Genomic DNA, 18,747 nt, shown 5'->3' with positions numbered 1-18,747 from the left:
ATACATAAAAAAGAATGCAGTATAAAGTGAAGTTTTACTGTATAAGTAAAAGAACTTAAAAGTAGGACTGGACAATGGAGAAGCTGATGAATTCTAATACATCCTGTTTGTAAATAAAGGCCGAAAAGCTAAGGAGATTTGATATTTAAGTAGCAACTGCCCTTGGTGTAAGCCCTGCCCAATAGGTAGCAAAGAAATTATAAGTGCTGTCCTTCCACACCACATTGTAAAAGACCTGGGTTTGAATCCTATAAAGAAAGGAGGAATTTTTAACACGGTGTGGCCAATATATTTAGCTGGCCCCACTATTGCACCATTGAGGAAAAATAAGGGGAGTTAATGTTCCAATTATTACAATTGATATAATACAAAATGATATTATTTCTAATAACAAATTGCAATTAATAAAATATAATGGCAAAATTCTAAATTAAAAAAAAAAAAAAAAAAAATTAAGTATTTTCTTTTAAAATAAGAACAGAAAAGGCCCAATAGAAACTCTTCAGCCTTGTACATTAACTTGCACCATCTGGTGCAGTACTGTTTTCATCAATTAAATTTTACTGGTGGAATGAAAAGCATGCTCTGTTTATGTTCAAGTTTTTTGATTACATTCAGTCATATGTGAGTAAATTATTATCTGCCAGTGCATCACCAGCACCTGGAACTGTGTTATATCTACTTACAAGTTATCTGCCTAAGCATTTGCTTTCTATTACAGAACTACATAATGAATTATGCTATCCAAGCCATTTCAATGCATGTGTAATTCAGAATTCATATAAGTACTGCACTCAGTTTCAGAGGCAATTCATTGAAGGTACATCTTTGAAAGTTGCATTTTTTGATAAATATCCAATGGTGTACTTGCTAGATTCTTTTTCTTTTTTACCAAAACATTGAATTAGTAACCATCTTTCTGCATATATATGACTTTTATTAAAATTATGTTAGCATTTTTAATTTGCCTTAAAAGAAATTAGTTGACTTAGTTTTTGTAAGTTTACTGATTTCTCTCTACAAAAGAAAAAAATCAACTAGTGTAACCATTATATCCCTAATTTCTAGTTTAGAAGTTAATTTCCTCAGTATTCCTGAGGAGCAGAAACTTTGCATATCTGACCATAAGTCATTCCATCAACTCTTCAGAGGTTGTCCCATTAAGAAAGTGGTGGGTCACGATGTATCTGTCAGATATATCGGCAAATTTTTTATTATTAGCTTTTTCATTTTTAATTAATTTGTTAAAAAGCATATTTCTATAAATTGAAGGGGATAAAAAAAAACTTGAAAAAGTAATTTCAATTTAATTCAGATCTGAGCATAAATTTAAACGAAAGAGAAAATGATGTTATAATATAAAATAAAACAAAAAAATAATAATAAAAAAAATAAATTCTAGTTCAAAAACAAAATGTTGTAGATAATATAGAAAAACATTCACAATAATCATTGTCAATGTTTTTCTGCCTTTGAAAGCAGTTACTATATATCACTACTGTGGGTTCTAGGCTAAAAAAAAATATATATACAGTAATACCCCGACTTACGCTACCCCGACTTACGCGAACTCGGAGTTACGCGGTTCTTGATTTTTTTTCGTTTGGCAACGCTGCCGCCCACTATCTTCAAGGTCGTTTTTCATATGTTATCGATATACGGTGCGACGGCGGAGAATGAGAGCGAAAGATGAACAAAATTCAACTTTGCTGCTTTTATGTTTTTTATATCAGTGAAGGGGAAACACATTTCACCATAATAACGTAAAAAGCAACACAATTCCAGCTATCGGTATAATCGCAAATGCAATTAGATCGAGTTTACTACCAGTTTATAACAGATTTCACTAGCAGAAACGCAACTGGATTTTTATTGTTTTATGGTAGTAACCCCTAGAAATGTGAGGTGTTAATAGTGTATCTGTGCCTTTATGGTGTTGTTTATTCAGTTGCTACATGCGCGCAGCTTTGTTTATGCGTATCAAGCGTGCCTCCTCGTTTTGTAATTGTGCTTTATTCCCTAAAAATGAGTAAAATACTTAATTAAAAGGTGTGAAAAGGAAGCGTCCTGGTGAAGACACTGCAGATTCAGAGAGAAAAAGAAAAGCAATTATCGATAAACAGAGGCGGACTGGATCAAAAATTCTTACCCGGGAAAATTTATAGTGGCCTCATACTATGGTTTATGGCCAAAATCACACTGGCCCACCGGGGTTTCCCCGGTAAGGCTTATGGCCAGTCCGCCTCTGTCGATAGAGAAAAAATATGAAATTGTGAAACGCTTTGAGTGAAATGAAAGACAATGTGATATTGCACGTGCTACAGGCCTAAATGAAGCAACGGCGAAAAGCACATGACAATTGCAAACTTGACAGGTTGAAAATTGAAAAGGGCTCAATTGTAAAGGGCTTAAAAATTTTAGAAAACATAGACTCCAACGAAGAACGCGTTATAGCTACAAAGCAAGGAATAAAAAAATTATTAGCTTGCTACGACGAAATTCTGCGTGAAAAAAAGAAGGCGCTGTGTCGTCAGACGAATTTGTTAGATTTTATGAAGCCATCGACATCGAAATAACTTTTTTACGTAAGTCATTTGCTTTTTTAATACATATTTTGTATTAATATGTATAAAGAACTGCAATTTTATTAATATTTTTCTTCTAAACTAGTGTTTTTGTTAGTCCTTGGTCCCAATTAAGCAAAATTTATATGTATTTATATGCAAAGTTGTACCCCGACTTACGCGAATTCGACTTACGCGATTTTCGTCGGACCCACCTATCGCGTAACTTCGGGGTATTACTGTATATCATTGCAACACTTACATACAGGGAAACTTAGAAAATTGAGTTTTTTTTTTAACAATAATGTGTAGAACAGACAGTGTTTTCTCTTTTTTTCTGGTGGATGTCTCAGGCTCTTCAGGATCACTAGTGTCTACAGAATTTGTGTGAAGCTTGTTGAAACTCTTGCAATTTCAAATGAAGCATCATGTGGATTCCAGTATTACAATCTAATCTTATCTTCCTAGACACAAGACTGGTCACTAGGTTTACCAAAAAATTCCTCCTGCATTGAGTCTCCAGCTCATTTCCTACGTGGCAAATCTGTGCATTTATCCCAGACATTGAGAAACTTGAGTATAAAAAACAGCCATAGGCCAATGTCTTGTGTTTCTTGCTATGTTATAGGCAGCAATCATTTTATCAACATCCATATCCAATTTGGTGCTGTTGTAGTGTGAGATGATTTCAGCCTTTCTTGAACCTGGGTCAATGACTTTATCAAAATGAATACTTGAAATCAGTATAACATTTTCCCCTTTCCTTGGAATACATAACATTAGTGTGTAATTAGTGTTGAAACCAAACAAGTTAGACTTCTCTTGTCTCTTTTTTGGTGGCAATGAACTCGAGCAGAAGCTGCAGCTTATTTTTTTGCAATGTACCAGTGTATGACAGATTTTTCTTCAAATCTTTTACTAGTTGAATATCAGATAATCAATTATCAGCAGTTATATCATGCCTTGAAGATAGGTTCTGCAAGCCTCTTCACAAGATCTACCAATTTGTTGCTAAAGCAGTATGGACCTTCGGGCTGCTTACCTGTGTAAATTTCAAGGTCTGATGGGTATAACGGATTAAGATCTTATGTTTGTTATTTGGTTTTTAGGAGCATTAGCAACTAAGGCCATATTGCTCCGGGGATATGCAGTGGTCATTCCCTGACCTTTCCGCATCCTCTGTATTTGGTGGTCACAGACTCAAACCCCGGTCTAATCAAGAAGCGTGTGCTATGCACTGCTGCTCCAGCCCACTTGGCTACAGAGGTGCCGGATTAAGATCTGCAAATTGCAGTGTTTGAAGGCTTTGAATGGTTTCAGCAAGTTCAATGCTGATGGGATTCTTCTTCTTGCTCAGTTTACACACTTGAGGGCACATATCAAAATTCAAACTGAGAAAAGACAGCTGCAGAATAGATGTGTGGAAATTTGCTCTTAGCCAGAGCAGGTGGTTGATTGCTGAAACAAATTTTCGTCAGTCATTGTGGAAGTTGATATCTTAAATAAATTCAAGGAAGAACAGAACAAACTTTTGAAGCAAATGAATAGGTAAAATTGGAAGTTTTACTTTTTTTTTTTTGCTAATGCTGCACAAGCTTGCTTTCTTGCATCATATGCCTCTTCTAATACTAATGCTAATAAAACTTGAGCATCGACCATACAAAAAGTTTTATGCTGTACTTATTGGGCTTTGAGGGAATATACTGCCTAAATCCACAATTTCCTCTGAATCCTGCTAGCATTTCACCACGACCACATTTTACCCCAAGGAATAACAAGGTTTGAAGTTTCCAAAAAATTTTGTAAAAACTTCTCTCATAGCCACACTTGTCAAGCTTGAAGTAGTCTCCACAGGTCTGCTTGTCATCGAATCATATGCAATTATGGAGGAATATGAACCTTCACAGAGGCATCGTCAATTGAAACAATTCTATACCAGTTACATTTGTAGCCCACAGTTTGGCATTTATACTTATGTATTCCAGCCAAATAAAGTAAGACTAAAAATGCCTTTAATTTTGTAATGCCCTATGTTTTTGCATCTCTCTGGCAGGTATAATTGCCTTGTATGGATTCTATGTATTTATTAGTGTGTACAAATAAAAGATTTAATATTTTGTCGTCGATAAAACAGTTCCATGCATCATACCCCATTTTTGCATGTTTCCCTTTTTTTCTCACTAGTGGCAATTGGGACAATATATTTTGCGGTTACCTTCTTAGAGATAGATCTTTTCCACTTGGTTTTTTTTTTTTTTTTTGTCTTTTCCAAGAATTTTTTTTTTTTTTTTTTATCATCACTGTTGGCAGTATCTTTGCTATCTTGTTCCATTTCAGATTTGTCAGAATGCGTCCCTACAACATCTTCATCATCTACATCACCTTCACATCAAAATCATATACTTCACTGTCATTATCTAAATCATCTGTCTTTAAAAAAAAATCAATGTACTTCTGGGACATCATCATTAAGGGTTGGATAAATTATAAAACTTTTTCCCTGTTATATGATCCATACTCATATTTACAGAAACAAACATAATCACATGCTGCATTGCAGTATCTGACAGCTGCAAAAAGCAAAGATCTGACGAACATCAAACAAAAACTAATACTGTAGAGCTGTTGTAACAATGCTGTAGAAATTTTGTGTGTGGGGGGGGGGGGAGGTGGATGTACTCGAAGCTACATGGAGACTCAAGGTCATATTTGTTCACACTTTGGAATTACGAATGAAATCATCACTCGTATCTCACAGATATATAGTGACTTCCGAAGGGTTAATGTTCTTTAATTTAAAAAAAGCTATTGTAAAAATATTAATCTCGTATTTTATTGCTGACAGAAATAATTTACACGAACTACATATAATCTACATATTTAAATAATGTAACAAATTGAATTATTTTTAATTATATTCACTGTTATTTTAAAATTATTTTAAACTATTATACTTACTTTCCTTTTCCATACAAATTATGTTCTTTAAACTTATTTGGAATCCTTTTATTACTCTGGGGGGGGGAGAAAAAATAGATATATAAAATGATAAAATAAACTGTCCTTATCAATCCATAAAGTAACTGGAAATAAAGCATGTATTTATCAAACTCTGTCAATTTTTAGTGCATAAAAGTTCCAACAAAGAACACAGATGTTTCATTTCACCTGTCATTACTGTATAGTAAAGTTTTCTGATGCTATTCTGATTATCACAAGATAAATAAACCTCCAACTTACTTTATCAATTGTATTAGTTTAGTTAGAGCTTGAAGTATTTAAGTTTTTCATTAAATTATTTAGCAATAGCTTATCACTGCAGTACTCACCTCTAAATCCATAATTAAAAAGTGAACTCATAGAAGGTAAGAGTGAAAACGAATTAAAATCAACTATTTAAAACATGCCCCAAGGAAGAAAAAAGTGCACAACTTTTTCCCAGGTTGTTATCAATAAAAATCAGGAATTGTGTATTAAAAAACCAAGAGCCTTGACATAAGACTTTTTACATCATTATCAGTTGGTTTCATGGCAAGAGAACATGACAGACTTTATAGTGATCGCAACTCCCAAGATGCATTACTGTATCGTAATGCATCTTGGGAGTTGTGTTGGAAATTTAACATGTGTTAAACACCATATTGGCGAAATGCCAGTAATTGCCAGGATTTTCCAGTAATTAGCATTCAGAACTTCGTATGATGTGTTTTGTCAAAACCATTCAATGGCTAAAGCTTCATTTTGAATTAATTTATATTTAGAGTCTAATTTGACTAAAGTTATTGCCAAGTCTATTAAAGTGGTGTGATTGTAAAATTGTGCAGGTTGGCTAAGTTCAGTTATGCAATGGTTTGACTGTAAACTATTATTATGATGTATGCTCTGGTATTAGTTGTTTTGGATGATCCGAATTTAACGATCATGCACGTGTTACAGTTTTGTTGGCATCTGATAAGATATACTATATTATTTATGTCCTGAATATTGTATTTGTACATTTATTTGTATCTGTTAGAGTGCTCCTAATCTATTATATGAGGAAAATACTAACATAATGTCAGTACCTAAAAGAATGAATTAATGATGAATAAAAGTCATGAATATTCAAAGCTTCTAATTAAATACTTCACTAGCAAACTCCACATTAAATTCTTAAATAGTATGAACCAGAGCTGTAATGCTCAATATGTTCTACGTTGATATCAATATTTGTAAAATAATAAGAGAAGTTTACCTCAATATAGTACATAGAACACTTCCGTATGATACTCTCCAGAAATTAAAACGAAAAAATCGGAAAACTTACATTAGAGTAACAAATAATTTAAAAATAATTAAAACAATTTAACACAATTAAAAATAAGAATTAGTTAAAAGAATATAACGAAAAAATTGCAAAACGATTTTTTCGTTATATTCTTTTAATTAATTTTCTTATTTTTATTTGCGTTAAATTGATTTAATTATTTTTTAAATTATTTGTTACTCTAATGTAAGTTTTTCGATTTTTTTGTTTTAATTTCTGGAGAGTATCATACGGAAGTGTTCTACGTACTACATTGAGGTAAACTCCTCTTATTATTTTACGAATATTAAATTCTTAAAGAGATGTCTCAATAATAACATCCTAAATTTGCCCAAATATGCAACATAGAAAAAATGCCAGGAATACCTGCACATTATTCAACAAACTTCATTCACTATTGTTAGACATGAATTAAAGAAAAGATTCAGTGATAAGCAAAAATTATTGCATCAAATCTTTTATTGTAAATTTTGGCTTTAAAGAAATGTCATATAACTTATGGTCTGACCTCACAGACCAAAATAATGCACATATTAATGCCATCCAACAATTAGTAACTGAAAGACATAAGAAATGTAACGCGCTTACACACAAACGACACACTCCTCAGCCAACTTTGGTCGTGAACCTCTCGTCGAAATCACTGTTCTCAATAATTATCCGCACTTGAATACGGGTTCAACTTTGCAATTAATGACACACAATATCCTATAAAAGACAGTATAACTGAATTGCAAATAAAGTTAAATAACTATCCGGATAGGAACTGGCTGATACATGAAACAAATGATATTATCAACTCTCATATTAATACATGTTCTAACATTAGAATGCAACAATTAGAATATCTTAATAAACTTCATAGAGAGGATAACATAGTTATTCAAAAAGCTGATAAGGGCAACACCACAGTAATTAAAGACAGATCCATGTATATGGAAAAAACTCAAGATATACTTTCAGACGGAGATATGCACAACATCGATAATAAATTTGCAATATCTAGTTTGAAAAATCAACTAGATATTCTACTAAGACAACTTAGGTCTAACAAAGAAATTGACTTACGTACTCTTCAACATAAAGGTATAAGAAATAACATTATGCTGTACATTTTAGGGATGGTCAAGTGCATAAAATAGGACACCCATTATGTCCAATATTTTCGTACAGAAAATCTACATTTGCTAGTTTATCATCGTTTATAGTCAAGATTATCTCGGCTTTAAAGAAGTTTTCAAGATTTCGGGTACATAACACTAATCAGGTCTTCGAATTAATCAATATCATTAATATATCCGACAATGATATTCTAGCATCCTACAATGTTATCATCATACACAAACGTAGATGCTGATTACACACTAAGGAAACTTTGAGAATTAATATCAGTCGACTCCACTCTGAAAGTTCACACTTCTCTCAATATTAACAGTATTTTAGAGTTAATTACCATTCTCGTTAAAGCACGACATTTTTGGTTTGAAAACAACATCTACAAACAAATTTGTGGACTTCCCATGGCACTAGGTGTGTCAGCCTCACTCTCGGAGATTTATTTAGCAGCTGAGGACCAAATCCTATTAATCCATTCCGACATTAAGCTTTTTTATATGGTACGCTGATGATATATTGTTAATCGCCAGTAAAACTGTCATTGATAATCTCCTACAAAAATTTTATTCGGTACATAATAGACTCAAATACAATTTAATGGAAGAAAATGATGGTATTAATTTTCTTAACCTCACCACTTATAAATCCGAACATTCTATCTCAATATGCTATAAATTCTACCTCAATATGCTACTTATAAATCCGAACATTCTATCTCAATATGCTATAAATTCTACCTCAATATTCTACTTATAAATCCGAACATTCTATCTCAATATGCTATAAATTCTACCTCAATATGCTATGTAGAACACTTCCGTAGAAGTGTTCTACGGAGCATATCGAGGTAAATTTCTCTTATTCTTCTACAAATATTGAACTCAATGTAGAATATATGGAGCATCAATAGCTCTGCTTTTTACTATTAAATATATAGAAAGAAAACACACACACAGGAAGATTTTACATTTTTATTCATACCATCCTGACAATACAAAAAAATCAGTTTTATACAACCAGATTTACAATGTAATAAAATACAGTTACGCAAAGGAAGATGTAGAAGCAGAATTATGATATCTAATCAAAACCTTCACTAAAAGAAAACACCCAAATGGTTAATACGAGATACTATATCAGAAGCAAAAAATAGAATAAATAATCCTCCTACTACTAATAAAATGAACAGCAGTAATAAACAATACACCAAAGCACACTTCCATATCACAGTCAGTTCGCTAGAGAACTCCGAAACATCTTTTCAGGTACTGACATTATGTTATTTCCTCATACAAGATTAGGAGCACTCCTTAACAGATACAAAGAAACATACAAATACAATATTCAGAACATAAATAATATATCTTATCAAATGCCAACAAAACTGCAACACATGCACAACCATTAAATTCGGATCATCCAAAACAGCTAATACCAGAGCATACATCATAATAATAGTTTACAGTCAAACCATTGCATAACTAAACTTAGCCAGCACCCCTTTAATAGACTTGGCAATAACTTTAGTCAAATTAAACTCTAATTATATATTAATTCAAAATGAAACTTTAGCCACTGAATGGTTTCGACAAAACACATCTGGCCAATTACTGGCAAACCTTTAGCCAATATGGCACTTAACTCATGTTAAATTTTCAACATGCGATAGAGTAATGCATCCTGGGAATTGAGATCACTATAAAGTCTGTCACCTTCTCTTACCATAAAACCAACTGATGATAATGTCAAAAGTCTTATGTCAAGGCTCTTGGATTTTTAATACACAATTCCAGATTTTTATAGACAACAATCTGGAAAAAAGTTGTGCACTTTTCTTTCTTAGGCATGTTTTAAATAGTTAATTTTAATTTTTTTTCACCTTTCACCTTTATGAGTTCACTTTTTTAATTATGGATTCAGAGTTGAATACTGCAGTGATAAGCTACTGCCAAATAATTTAATAGAATTAAAATGGTATTTGAGACTACACAGAATTACTTCTAAGTATACATGTTATACTTTTACTGCTTTCCAATCTATACACAGACACATGTTCATACAAAGATCATTCAAAGCCAAAAAAGTTAAATAAAAGTTGTATTTTACAGAGAACAAGGAAACTATGCATGTCAATCTTCAATGTACTCCCACATTATGTTTGAAACACTTCTTCCAATGCTGCGCTAATGCCAGGACTACTCAAGCGAAATGGTGACCGGCACTGAAGCCATTGGAGTACCAATGTCACGACCTCTTCATCCAACAAGTTGTGATAATCACAAGGAGCAACTAGTGAATTTGGAGGATGGAGTGATACCCCAAACTCCACATCTTGTATCTGATTTACTGTACAATGGGCAATGTGAGGTAGTTATCATACTGCAAAAACAGCAAGTCACTGTTCTTTTGAATTTCTTGATTTAACTGGTTCACAAACACACCACTATTTGTCCACTCATTGCTCTCTCCAGATAAAGTTCCAGAATTGTTCCTTTATGATCCCCTTAAGTACATTAGCAATATGCATAAAGTGCTTATTGTCTTCATGTTCATCCATCTGCATGTAATAAGGAGTGAGTGGATTTTGTGAAATTTTATATTTGCGGTCTTAGAAATATTGTTGAGCTATTTCAAAGTTCATTAAAATTGAAGCAATAGAAAGTCAGTATTAATTTTTTTTTCTGTTCATCTGCATGTAACAGCTCAACTCCCAATGGATAGATTTTCACTGATGAATTTTATACTGGTTCTAAAGAACCATTTGTCAAGCCTTCTCAAATTTTGTTAAAAATGGACCAATAGAAATCTGGCAATTATGTCATTTTTCCATAAATGACATAGGCTATCCATATACTGTATATTACAGCTGAAACACTGGTTATTCTGCTGTTGCCATGTTATAAAAGTATTACAAAACTAATCAATTAAAATATGTAAAAGTAACTGTTTTCACTTGATTAGTTAATTAATAAATTAGTTACTAAGTATATAATTAGTTATTTACTTTTCATCCATTCATTTCCATTAATCACAGAAAAATAAAAAACTCAATTTAAGAAATAAAAATCTAACATGCCTGAAATGTAATGAATACATAAATCAACTAACTTGCTTCTCTTCTCTCCAGATAAATTTCCAGAATCACTCCTTTATGATCCCAGAATACAGTAACACTTTGCTGGCCGAGGCTTGGAAACAGACCTTCTTTGATTGAGGTGAGCCTGTATGGTGCCTCTCTGAACTTGCATGTTTGCTTTCTGGTATCTAAATCATGCACCCAGGATTCATCCCCGGTCATCATGAGTTCTAAGAAGGCATCTCCTTTGCAGTCATACCACCCAAGAAGCACAGATGACACATTAAGTCATCGTGTTAAACTGGTGTTAAATGCCAAGGACTGGGCATATACTTTTCAAAAGTGTAACTCTTTGCTGAACAATATAAGCACTGAACAAACACTAATCTTGTAAATAGTGGCAACCTCTTTAGTAATGCTATGCCTTCTGGTGTCATGATACAATGTGCTTGCCCTGTTGAGAAAAATCCTCAAGATGTTCAATATCGTACGTATTTTCCCACTTACTGACTTGCTACTCACTCATGAATGTTTTGCCATACTGACGCAGCACTATGTGACAAATTTCAGCAGATTTTATTTCTTATATATTCTAAGTAGTGAAGAATGAAGTTCAGGGGCACACAGTTTGAGTTGACCGTGGTTCTAGTTCAATGCAATTGCTAAATACAGTAATGGTTGTACTCTCAAAAATTAAAGAACCACCATTAGAAGACTCACCATGTGCTGGTAAAACTCCAGATGCTTTCAAATTTAATCCTAACTCATGGCTTTTTCTCAACATTACTCTGTACCTGTTAAGTAAACCAGATTGTGTATTCTTATTATCACCTTTTGTGCACTTAAAAGACAACTGTTCTACATACACTAGACTCCCGCTAGTCCGAACTAATTGGGACCGAGCCCTGTTCGGATTAGCAGAATTTTGGATTAGCCGAATAACTGCAATAATGCAGAAGCAAGCAGTAAAACAGGTCTGGTTTATTAAGGAATGAATGTATAGTAAGCCTACTAGCGTTTGTACGCGAGCGTAACACACCGGAAGCAAACCCCCCCTCCACGCTATGACTAGTTGCACTCGACATTGTGTGGAGGCGCCTCCGTAGCCAGGTGGGAAGGAGCAGCAGTGCGTAGCACATGCTTCTTGATTAGACCGGGGTTCGAGCCCGTCACCACCAAATACAGAGGATGCAGAAAGGTCAGGAATGACCACCGCATATCCCAGAGCAATATGGCCTTAGTTGCTAATGCTCCTAAAAACCAAATAACTAACTAACTAACTCGACATTGTGCATTAAACGTGAATATTTATATCTTCGCTCTACATTACATTTTATAGTTTAGTTTAGTTCAGTCTGCTGCCACAATGGCCATGAAACGGAAACACACAACGTGTACGTTGAAAGATAAGCTGGAAGTTTTGAAAAGGCTGGACAAGGGGGAAAGTGCAACGAAATTAGCAATAGAGTTTGGAGTGGGCAAGGCCACAGTAACTGACTGGAAAAAAAACCGTGCAAAGATCGAGCAGTTTTGTACCTCTACTTCAGAAAAATCAGTTGAAAATCGACAAACAGTAAGGCCCTCAACGTTTGACAAGCTTGATGAAGCCTTATTCACGTGGTTCACTCAGGAAAGAGAACACCCCTAAGTGAACCTCTTGTTAGAGAAAAGGCCATTCGTCTCAACAAACTAATGAAAGGTGATGAATCATTTAGTGCGAGTACCGGTTGGTTTGATCGCTGGAAGAAGCGCCATGGGATTCGCCAGCTAACGATCACCGGGGAGCAATTATCAGCTGATCATGCTGCAGCAGAGAAATATTTGGGTGAGTTCGTTGATTTGGTATCACATTATTCACCTCAGCAGATAACGCTGATGAGACATGTTTAAATTTTAAGGCTTTGCCCACAAAAAGTCTAGCATCTCAACAAGAAATGCGTGCCCCAGGTTTTAAAATGAATAAGGAGCGAGTGACGTTGATAGCTTGTTGTAATGCTTCAGGAAATCACAAGCTACCTTTGATGATGATCGGTAAATCAGCGAAGCCGAGAGCTTTTAAAAATATGAACATTAACAATCTTCCAGTTCATTATAAATGCCAAACAAAAAAGCTTGGATGAACAGACAGCTTTTCATTGAGTGGTTTCATAATCAATTTGTCCCAGCAGTGAAACGTTTCAGCAATGAAAATGATTTGCCACCTCGTGCCATTCTCCTCATAGACAATGCGCCGTCCCACCCAGACGTTTCCGAGTTGACATCAGGGGATATAAAGGCAGCTTTTTTACCGCCTAATGTAACACCGTTATTACAGCCCATGGACCAGGGGGTGTTACAGTCTATCAAGCTTGCATACAGAAAGAATTATCTTAGGTCCTTGATAGAAGATAACACCAATTCACTTTCTTTACATGAGAAAATGAAACAAGTGAACTTAAAAGATGTTGTATATTGGGTTGCTGAGTCATGGGAGGGTGTAACCGAGCAGTCCATACAAAGATCATGGAAGAAATTATGGCCCCCTCTCAGCTTTGTCGATAGCTCTGACGAAAACAATGACATAGAACAATTAATTCAGCTCGTACAGGAAATTACCGGGTGCGAGGAAGCAATAGAATCTGACGCTAACGAGTGGATTGCAGCGGATGGAATAGGTCATGAAAACCTGTCGGATGAGGACATCGTGGCAGCTGTCACCCAAGAAGATTCCAAGCAGAATGATGACGGGAGTGATGACGAGCCCAGTGTTTCTGCGGAACAACTTGTGTCGCACACAGACGCGACAGCGGCCCTTGACCTCGCTTTACGCTACTTAGAACAACATCCCAGCGCTACACCGGCAGACTACATGTTTATGAAGCGGTGGCGAAACATAGCATCATCTAGCCGATTTTCATCGTTACGTCAAAAGAAACTAACAGAGTTTGTTACTTCTGAAAAATGACTTTTGTTCCTGTTTTGGTGTGTAAGTATAGATCTGTAATTTTAATAGGCCATGTCAAACACTGATTTATTAATTTTGTATTAGTACAGTACTACAATAAAATACAATTGTTTTGTGGAATTCTAAATGTTTTTGTACCATTAATGCCATTTAAATTTAACTGGAAAATACAAAAAACGTATATTTTGCGAACTAAAAAATTTCCTCTCCGCCGACCGAAACGTGTTCGGATTAGGCGGATGTTCGGATTAGCGGGGTTCGGATTAGAGGGAGTCGATAGGGAACTTTTGCCGATAGCAGACATACCCTGGTGCTATTGCACCTATTCTTTGTACATAGTATATTTCCCATTTCTCTGACAAAAAAGTGTAAATTACTGGTAACCAGTAAATCTCATATATATGGAATTACATAAAAGAATATTAAGCAGTGTTTATATAGTTCTTTTATATATAGCAGTGTTTATATAGTGTTTATATAGTTCTGATGCAATGAACACAAAGGTGGTAAACTTAGGGTGTCCCTCCTACTTCAACTTTTTTTTTTTTTTTTTTTTTTTTTGAGTAAAACAAAAAAAAAAAAAATCTAATATTTAAGTACAAGTAAGAAACAATTACATCTACTTTATAATATAAGTGCAATAATAACTGCACTATTAATTTGAACCAAAGCACAAATATCAATAATTGTTAAATATAAAAGGGTCCACTTAGCCAAATTTAAAAATGGATTCCATACAGTAGTTGACACATGTGCACCCAAAAAAATAAATAAATAAATAAGAAAAAAATATCTTTAGATTAACTTATGGCCAACTTTCAGGGTATCAAAGCGCGAGAAATCAAAGAGAAACAAAAATTCCAAGGAAAATTAAAATGAGACCTCACTTGCAGCACATTTTTTGCAAAAAAAGAGATGCAATTTTTTTTTTTTTTTCCCTTTTATTGGCTATAATGTTTCAATTCAAAAATGACCAATTATGCAGACTGAAAATGAATACTATTATACTGGGAGAATGCTAGAATTCTAACAGATATTTAAATTTACTAGTTTCTGTTATTGGTTTATAGTTTACACCAGTGTGTCCAATAGATGGTTCAGAAATTATTTGTTTTTAAAAAAATTAGCCTCTAGTTACATACCTGTAACTGAATGATAGCTGTACCTTACATACAGAGGTACGCTATCATTCAGTTAGTGCAAGGCTTATGCCAACTAAGTTTGCATAAAACAGCATCATTATACATATCATATTGCAAAACTGTGCATTTTCTTTCATTATAGCTATAATGCAATTTGATGCCATGCACTAACTATACAACAGTTATGTTTTTTCCACAGTATGAAACATTTACTCTAAAACTGTTCACAATTTTAACTTATCACACCATATTGATTAAATTAATTCGCAACCGGACTGTCAGCTTCTACACCCAAGATGCCTACTACCCAGCTACCAATGAGGTGATAACAATCTTCAAAATAGTGCCATCTGGGAAATGGCTCCAACTGAGAATAAATAGCAGTATACTTCTCTTCTGAGGAAGTGCTATTTATTTGAAGTGCATTGAGTAGGAAAACTAATGTAAAGGGATTCACAATATTCATAATGTTGTATAATGTTTTTTTTATGCACACTGCTTCCTTTCATCACACCTACATACATATATCTGATGCCTTGAACTAATCGTCCACAGCATCAGATATATGTATGTAGGTGTGATGATATCAGATATATATATATGTACGTTTTTTTTAAAACTAAAAATATTTAGTAGTAAAAAAACACTTGCTTGTACTTATATATACTCAGGTATAAAATACACACAAAATCACATATTTAAATTATGGATAGAAATAAGATCACTAAGAAGAATGCATATGACTAACAGAGGGCAACTGACAATGGCTTGGTGGTACGTCACAGCTGTGGGAATTTCTGGATGCTAGGTGTATCCAGACATCAAGATATCACAGAGGTAAACCTTCCATTTCTAAACTAGGTGTAGAGAGTGCAGCAATCTTAAGCTGAAATTTGGTGTATTAATGGATGATATGAGGGGTGTGTTGAAGGGGTTTCAGTGATGGAGGAGGGCAGAGGCTCACATGAGCCCCTTTTTAAAAAATTAATTTGATAAAATTTAACAGACTAATTTAACCAGGAATGACCCTTATTTCATACTCTTCTTCAGCAAGTCTTTTGTTAACAAATTGGCAGCACACTCCCTGAGTGACAGTAAGTCTGTGAGAAGTGTAGATGGCCTGCAGAATAATAAATGAGGACTCTCAACAGCTACTCAAGCATTAAGTACTACCCAAAGTGATGCTCTCTCTCTTGAATGATATGGCCTAAGTGATGGATTATCAGGCACCAACTGGTCTGATTCCATATTGGTAAGAGTGTTATTATGAACAATAACAAGGTGTGTGTGTGTGTGTGTGTGTGTGTGTGTGTGTGTGTGTGTGTGTGTGTGTGTGTGTGTGTGTGTGTGTGTGTGTTTCCAGCTGAGAAAGTTCATGTACCAGGCCCACCAGCTAAACTTGGTACTTCGTAAATTGTATTTTTTAATATTTTATTACTATATTAAACTTATTTAGCTCTCTCATAACCTATAGTTAATAAATTTCTGTTTCCATGTGCAAAGTGTGTGTGTGCACTCATTAGTGATTCTGGATGAATGTAGATAAGGACATTTCTCAATACTTAAGCAATAAAATTATAGCGAACTGTGACAGGCATACCAACTCACCAAGCTGTTTAAAGTCACAAAATGTTAATTCATTTCCATCTTAAAGATTTAATAGGCTCATCAGTAAAATCAGAGGCTGCAAAATGCAAATTCTATATTTTAATGATAACTAAACCTTCCCTAGCATCATCATGTGCCTTTCAATTATATTCATAACTTAGCACATACCTGCTATAGTAATTTCTCCCCCCCCCCCCGTCCCAGACAAGTTTAGCTGGGGAGGATGCTAAGTCACAATTCAGCTGCCTAATATTTTAATTTTAAAACTCAACATGGGGTAGGAATTCATAGTTGAGAGTCAACTTAACACTTTAACATAATTTGAACTGCCCAGACCTCTGGACTGGTAAAGTCCAGAGGTCTGGACTGCCATGCTATTCTTTCACTGCCATGCTATTAAACATGTAGAACTTCATCAGATTTTTAAGTATACCACATGGATGTATAACGTGCAATCATGGTAATTGTAAATCTATTTATATCAATCTCTTTCTACACCCCCTAATGTTATGTCCAATATCTGATATTTTACCATCAGTATTTCTAACTACTGTTATCAGAGAGAAAAATCCTTATGATTAATATAGGTAAAATGAAGGAAAAAGTTGATGTAGCATCCTACATTAATCACAATAATAATAAAAAAATCCTAAAAATGCCAAATAGCAACTCATTCCTTCATTCTTTCTTTTATTTAATCAATCCTTTTTAATTTTATATAAAATTTATATAGCCTTGTTCAAATCTCCAAGATTTGTTGGGGAATGTATTCTATTATACATTTGCTCTTTGACTAAGTAATTCTCACATTTTTCATACATGGTAACAGTTAACTGGTTGTCTCTCACATTATAATTTTTATATATTTTTTTCCATAATTCAGTGTGCATACTAAAAATTGTTAATTGTCTTATTCAATACTTCAACAACCTTTTTATTTAATTTATACAAGTAATTAAAAACTGCAACTATGGGTATTTAAAAAGATTATTACATCAGAGGAAAGCAAAAAGAACACAAATAAATTAAGATTAGATATACTATTTCTTAAAAGCAATAAAAGATGCTCATAACTACATAAATGCAGTAATGAGCCTCTTAAAATTTAGGTATATGATGACAAAGTTTCAATTCAAAAATTAAGCTTCATTTTATTTTAAATCTTTGATATTCTTTTAAAATTTAAATTTATTTAAACATAGAAGTGCTTACTGAGCCACGAAGAATAAGTATTGGTATAGTGATTCCATAACATTCTCTTGTAGCCTATTGGGTGAAAGGAGAAAACAGAATTAACAGTTCGAAACTAAGAAATCGGTAGAATACCTATCTGATAGGAATTTATATATACATCACCTTATTATTTGGTAATATACTATTTAAGGAAAGTAATCAAAATGACTAAACCCTTTTTGCTGAAAATATGGTTCAATGACCATGTCAAGATTAAAATTCCAAAGTTGAGTTTGAAATGCTGTGATTGTTAGAGAAAGATTATCAGAGCAGTTGAGTAGAGAGCATGTTTCAGCCACTCTCTGAATATTAAGTGTAACAGTAAAGTGTAATTTATTAGTAACCAATAAATATCACAATTAAAGCTGAAAATTTGCATGGAGTTGTGTGTGAATTACTTTGCAATTTTGATCCAGTGATCTTGAATATTCCACTCATGCTTTTCACACAACATTTCATGCAGAGATACAGACAGAATATGGTCCATCTAATTAGAGGTTTTGAAAGCTTTAAAAACAAACATGCTCTTAGACTAAATTTTTTTAATTTGCTTACCATAAGCAAGAATTATCCTGCTGAGACCTAAAGATCAAAAACCTAATAAGTCATCAACATATTCAACTACAAATTAAGAGGCACTGAATCCATGCTTCTTAGTTGAGTCATTATAAATATTTGGTGGAATCAAATATACTTCAAACAAGTTATTCATTCCTTAGATACAACTCTCACCAGCCGACCATCTCCAACAAACCTCA

At 33.9% G+C, this 18,747-nt stretch overlaps 1 protein-coding gene across 1 annotated transcript in view; it reads right to left on the bottom strand.

The window, feature by feature from the left end:
- LOC150079408 (bifunctional 3'-5' exonuclease/ATP-dependent helicase WRN-like) overlaps positions 1-18,747 on the bottom strand; it is a 307,463-nt gene that overhangs the window by 86,932 nt on the left and 201,784 nt on the right. The window contains exons 17-18 of the mRNA XM_090384034.1: positions 17,969-18,022; positions 5,523-5,578 (exon numbers count right to left, since the gene is read on the bottom strand). Coding sequence (XP_090240160.1) covers positions 5,523-5,578; positions 17,969-18,022 — 110 coding nt within the window. The remainder of the gene's footprint in view (positions 1-5,522; positions 5,579-17,968; positions 18,023-18,747) is intronic.

The sequence above is a fragment of the Mastigoproctus giganteus genome, chromosome 10, assembly GCF_048544385.1.
Source record: "Mastigoproctus giganteus isolate SK-2022 chromosome 10, ASM4854438v1, whole genome shotgun sequence".
In the NCBI taxonomy this organism is placed as follows: domain Eukaryota; kingdom Metazoa; phylum Arthropoda; class Arachnida; order Uropygi; family Thelyphonidae; genus Mastigoproctus; species Mastigoproctus giganteus.
The sequence above is the reverse complement of the archived record's forward strand: the minus strand, read 5'-3'. Positions and strand labels throughout refer to the sequence as shown.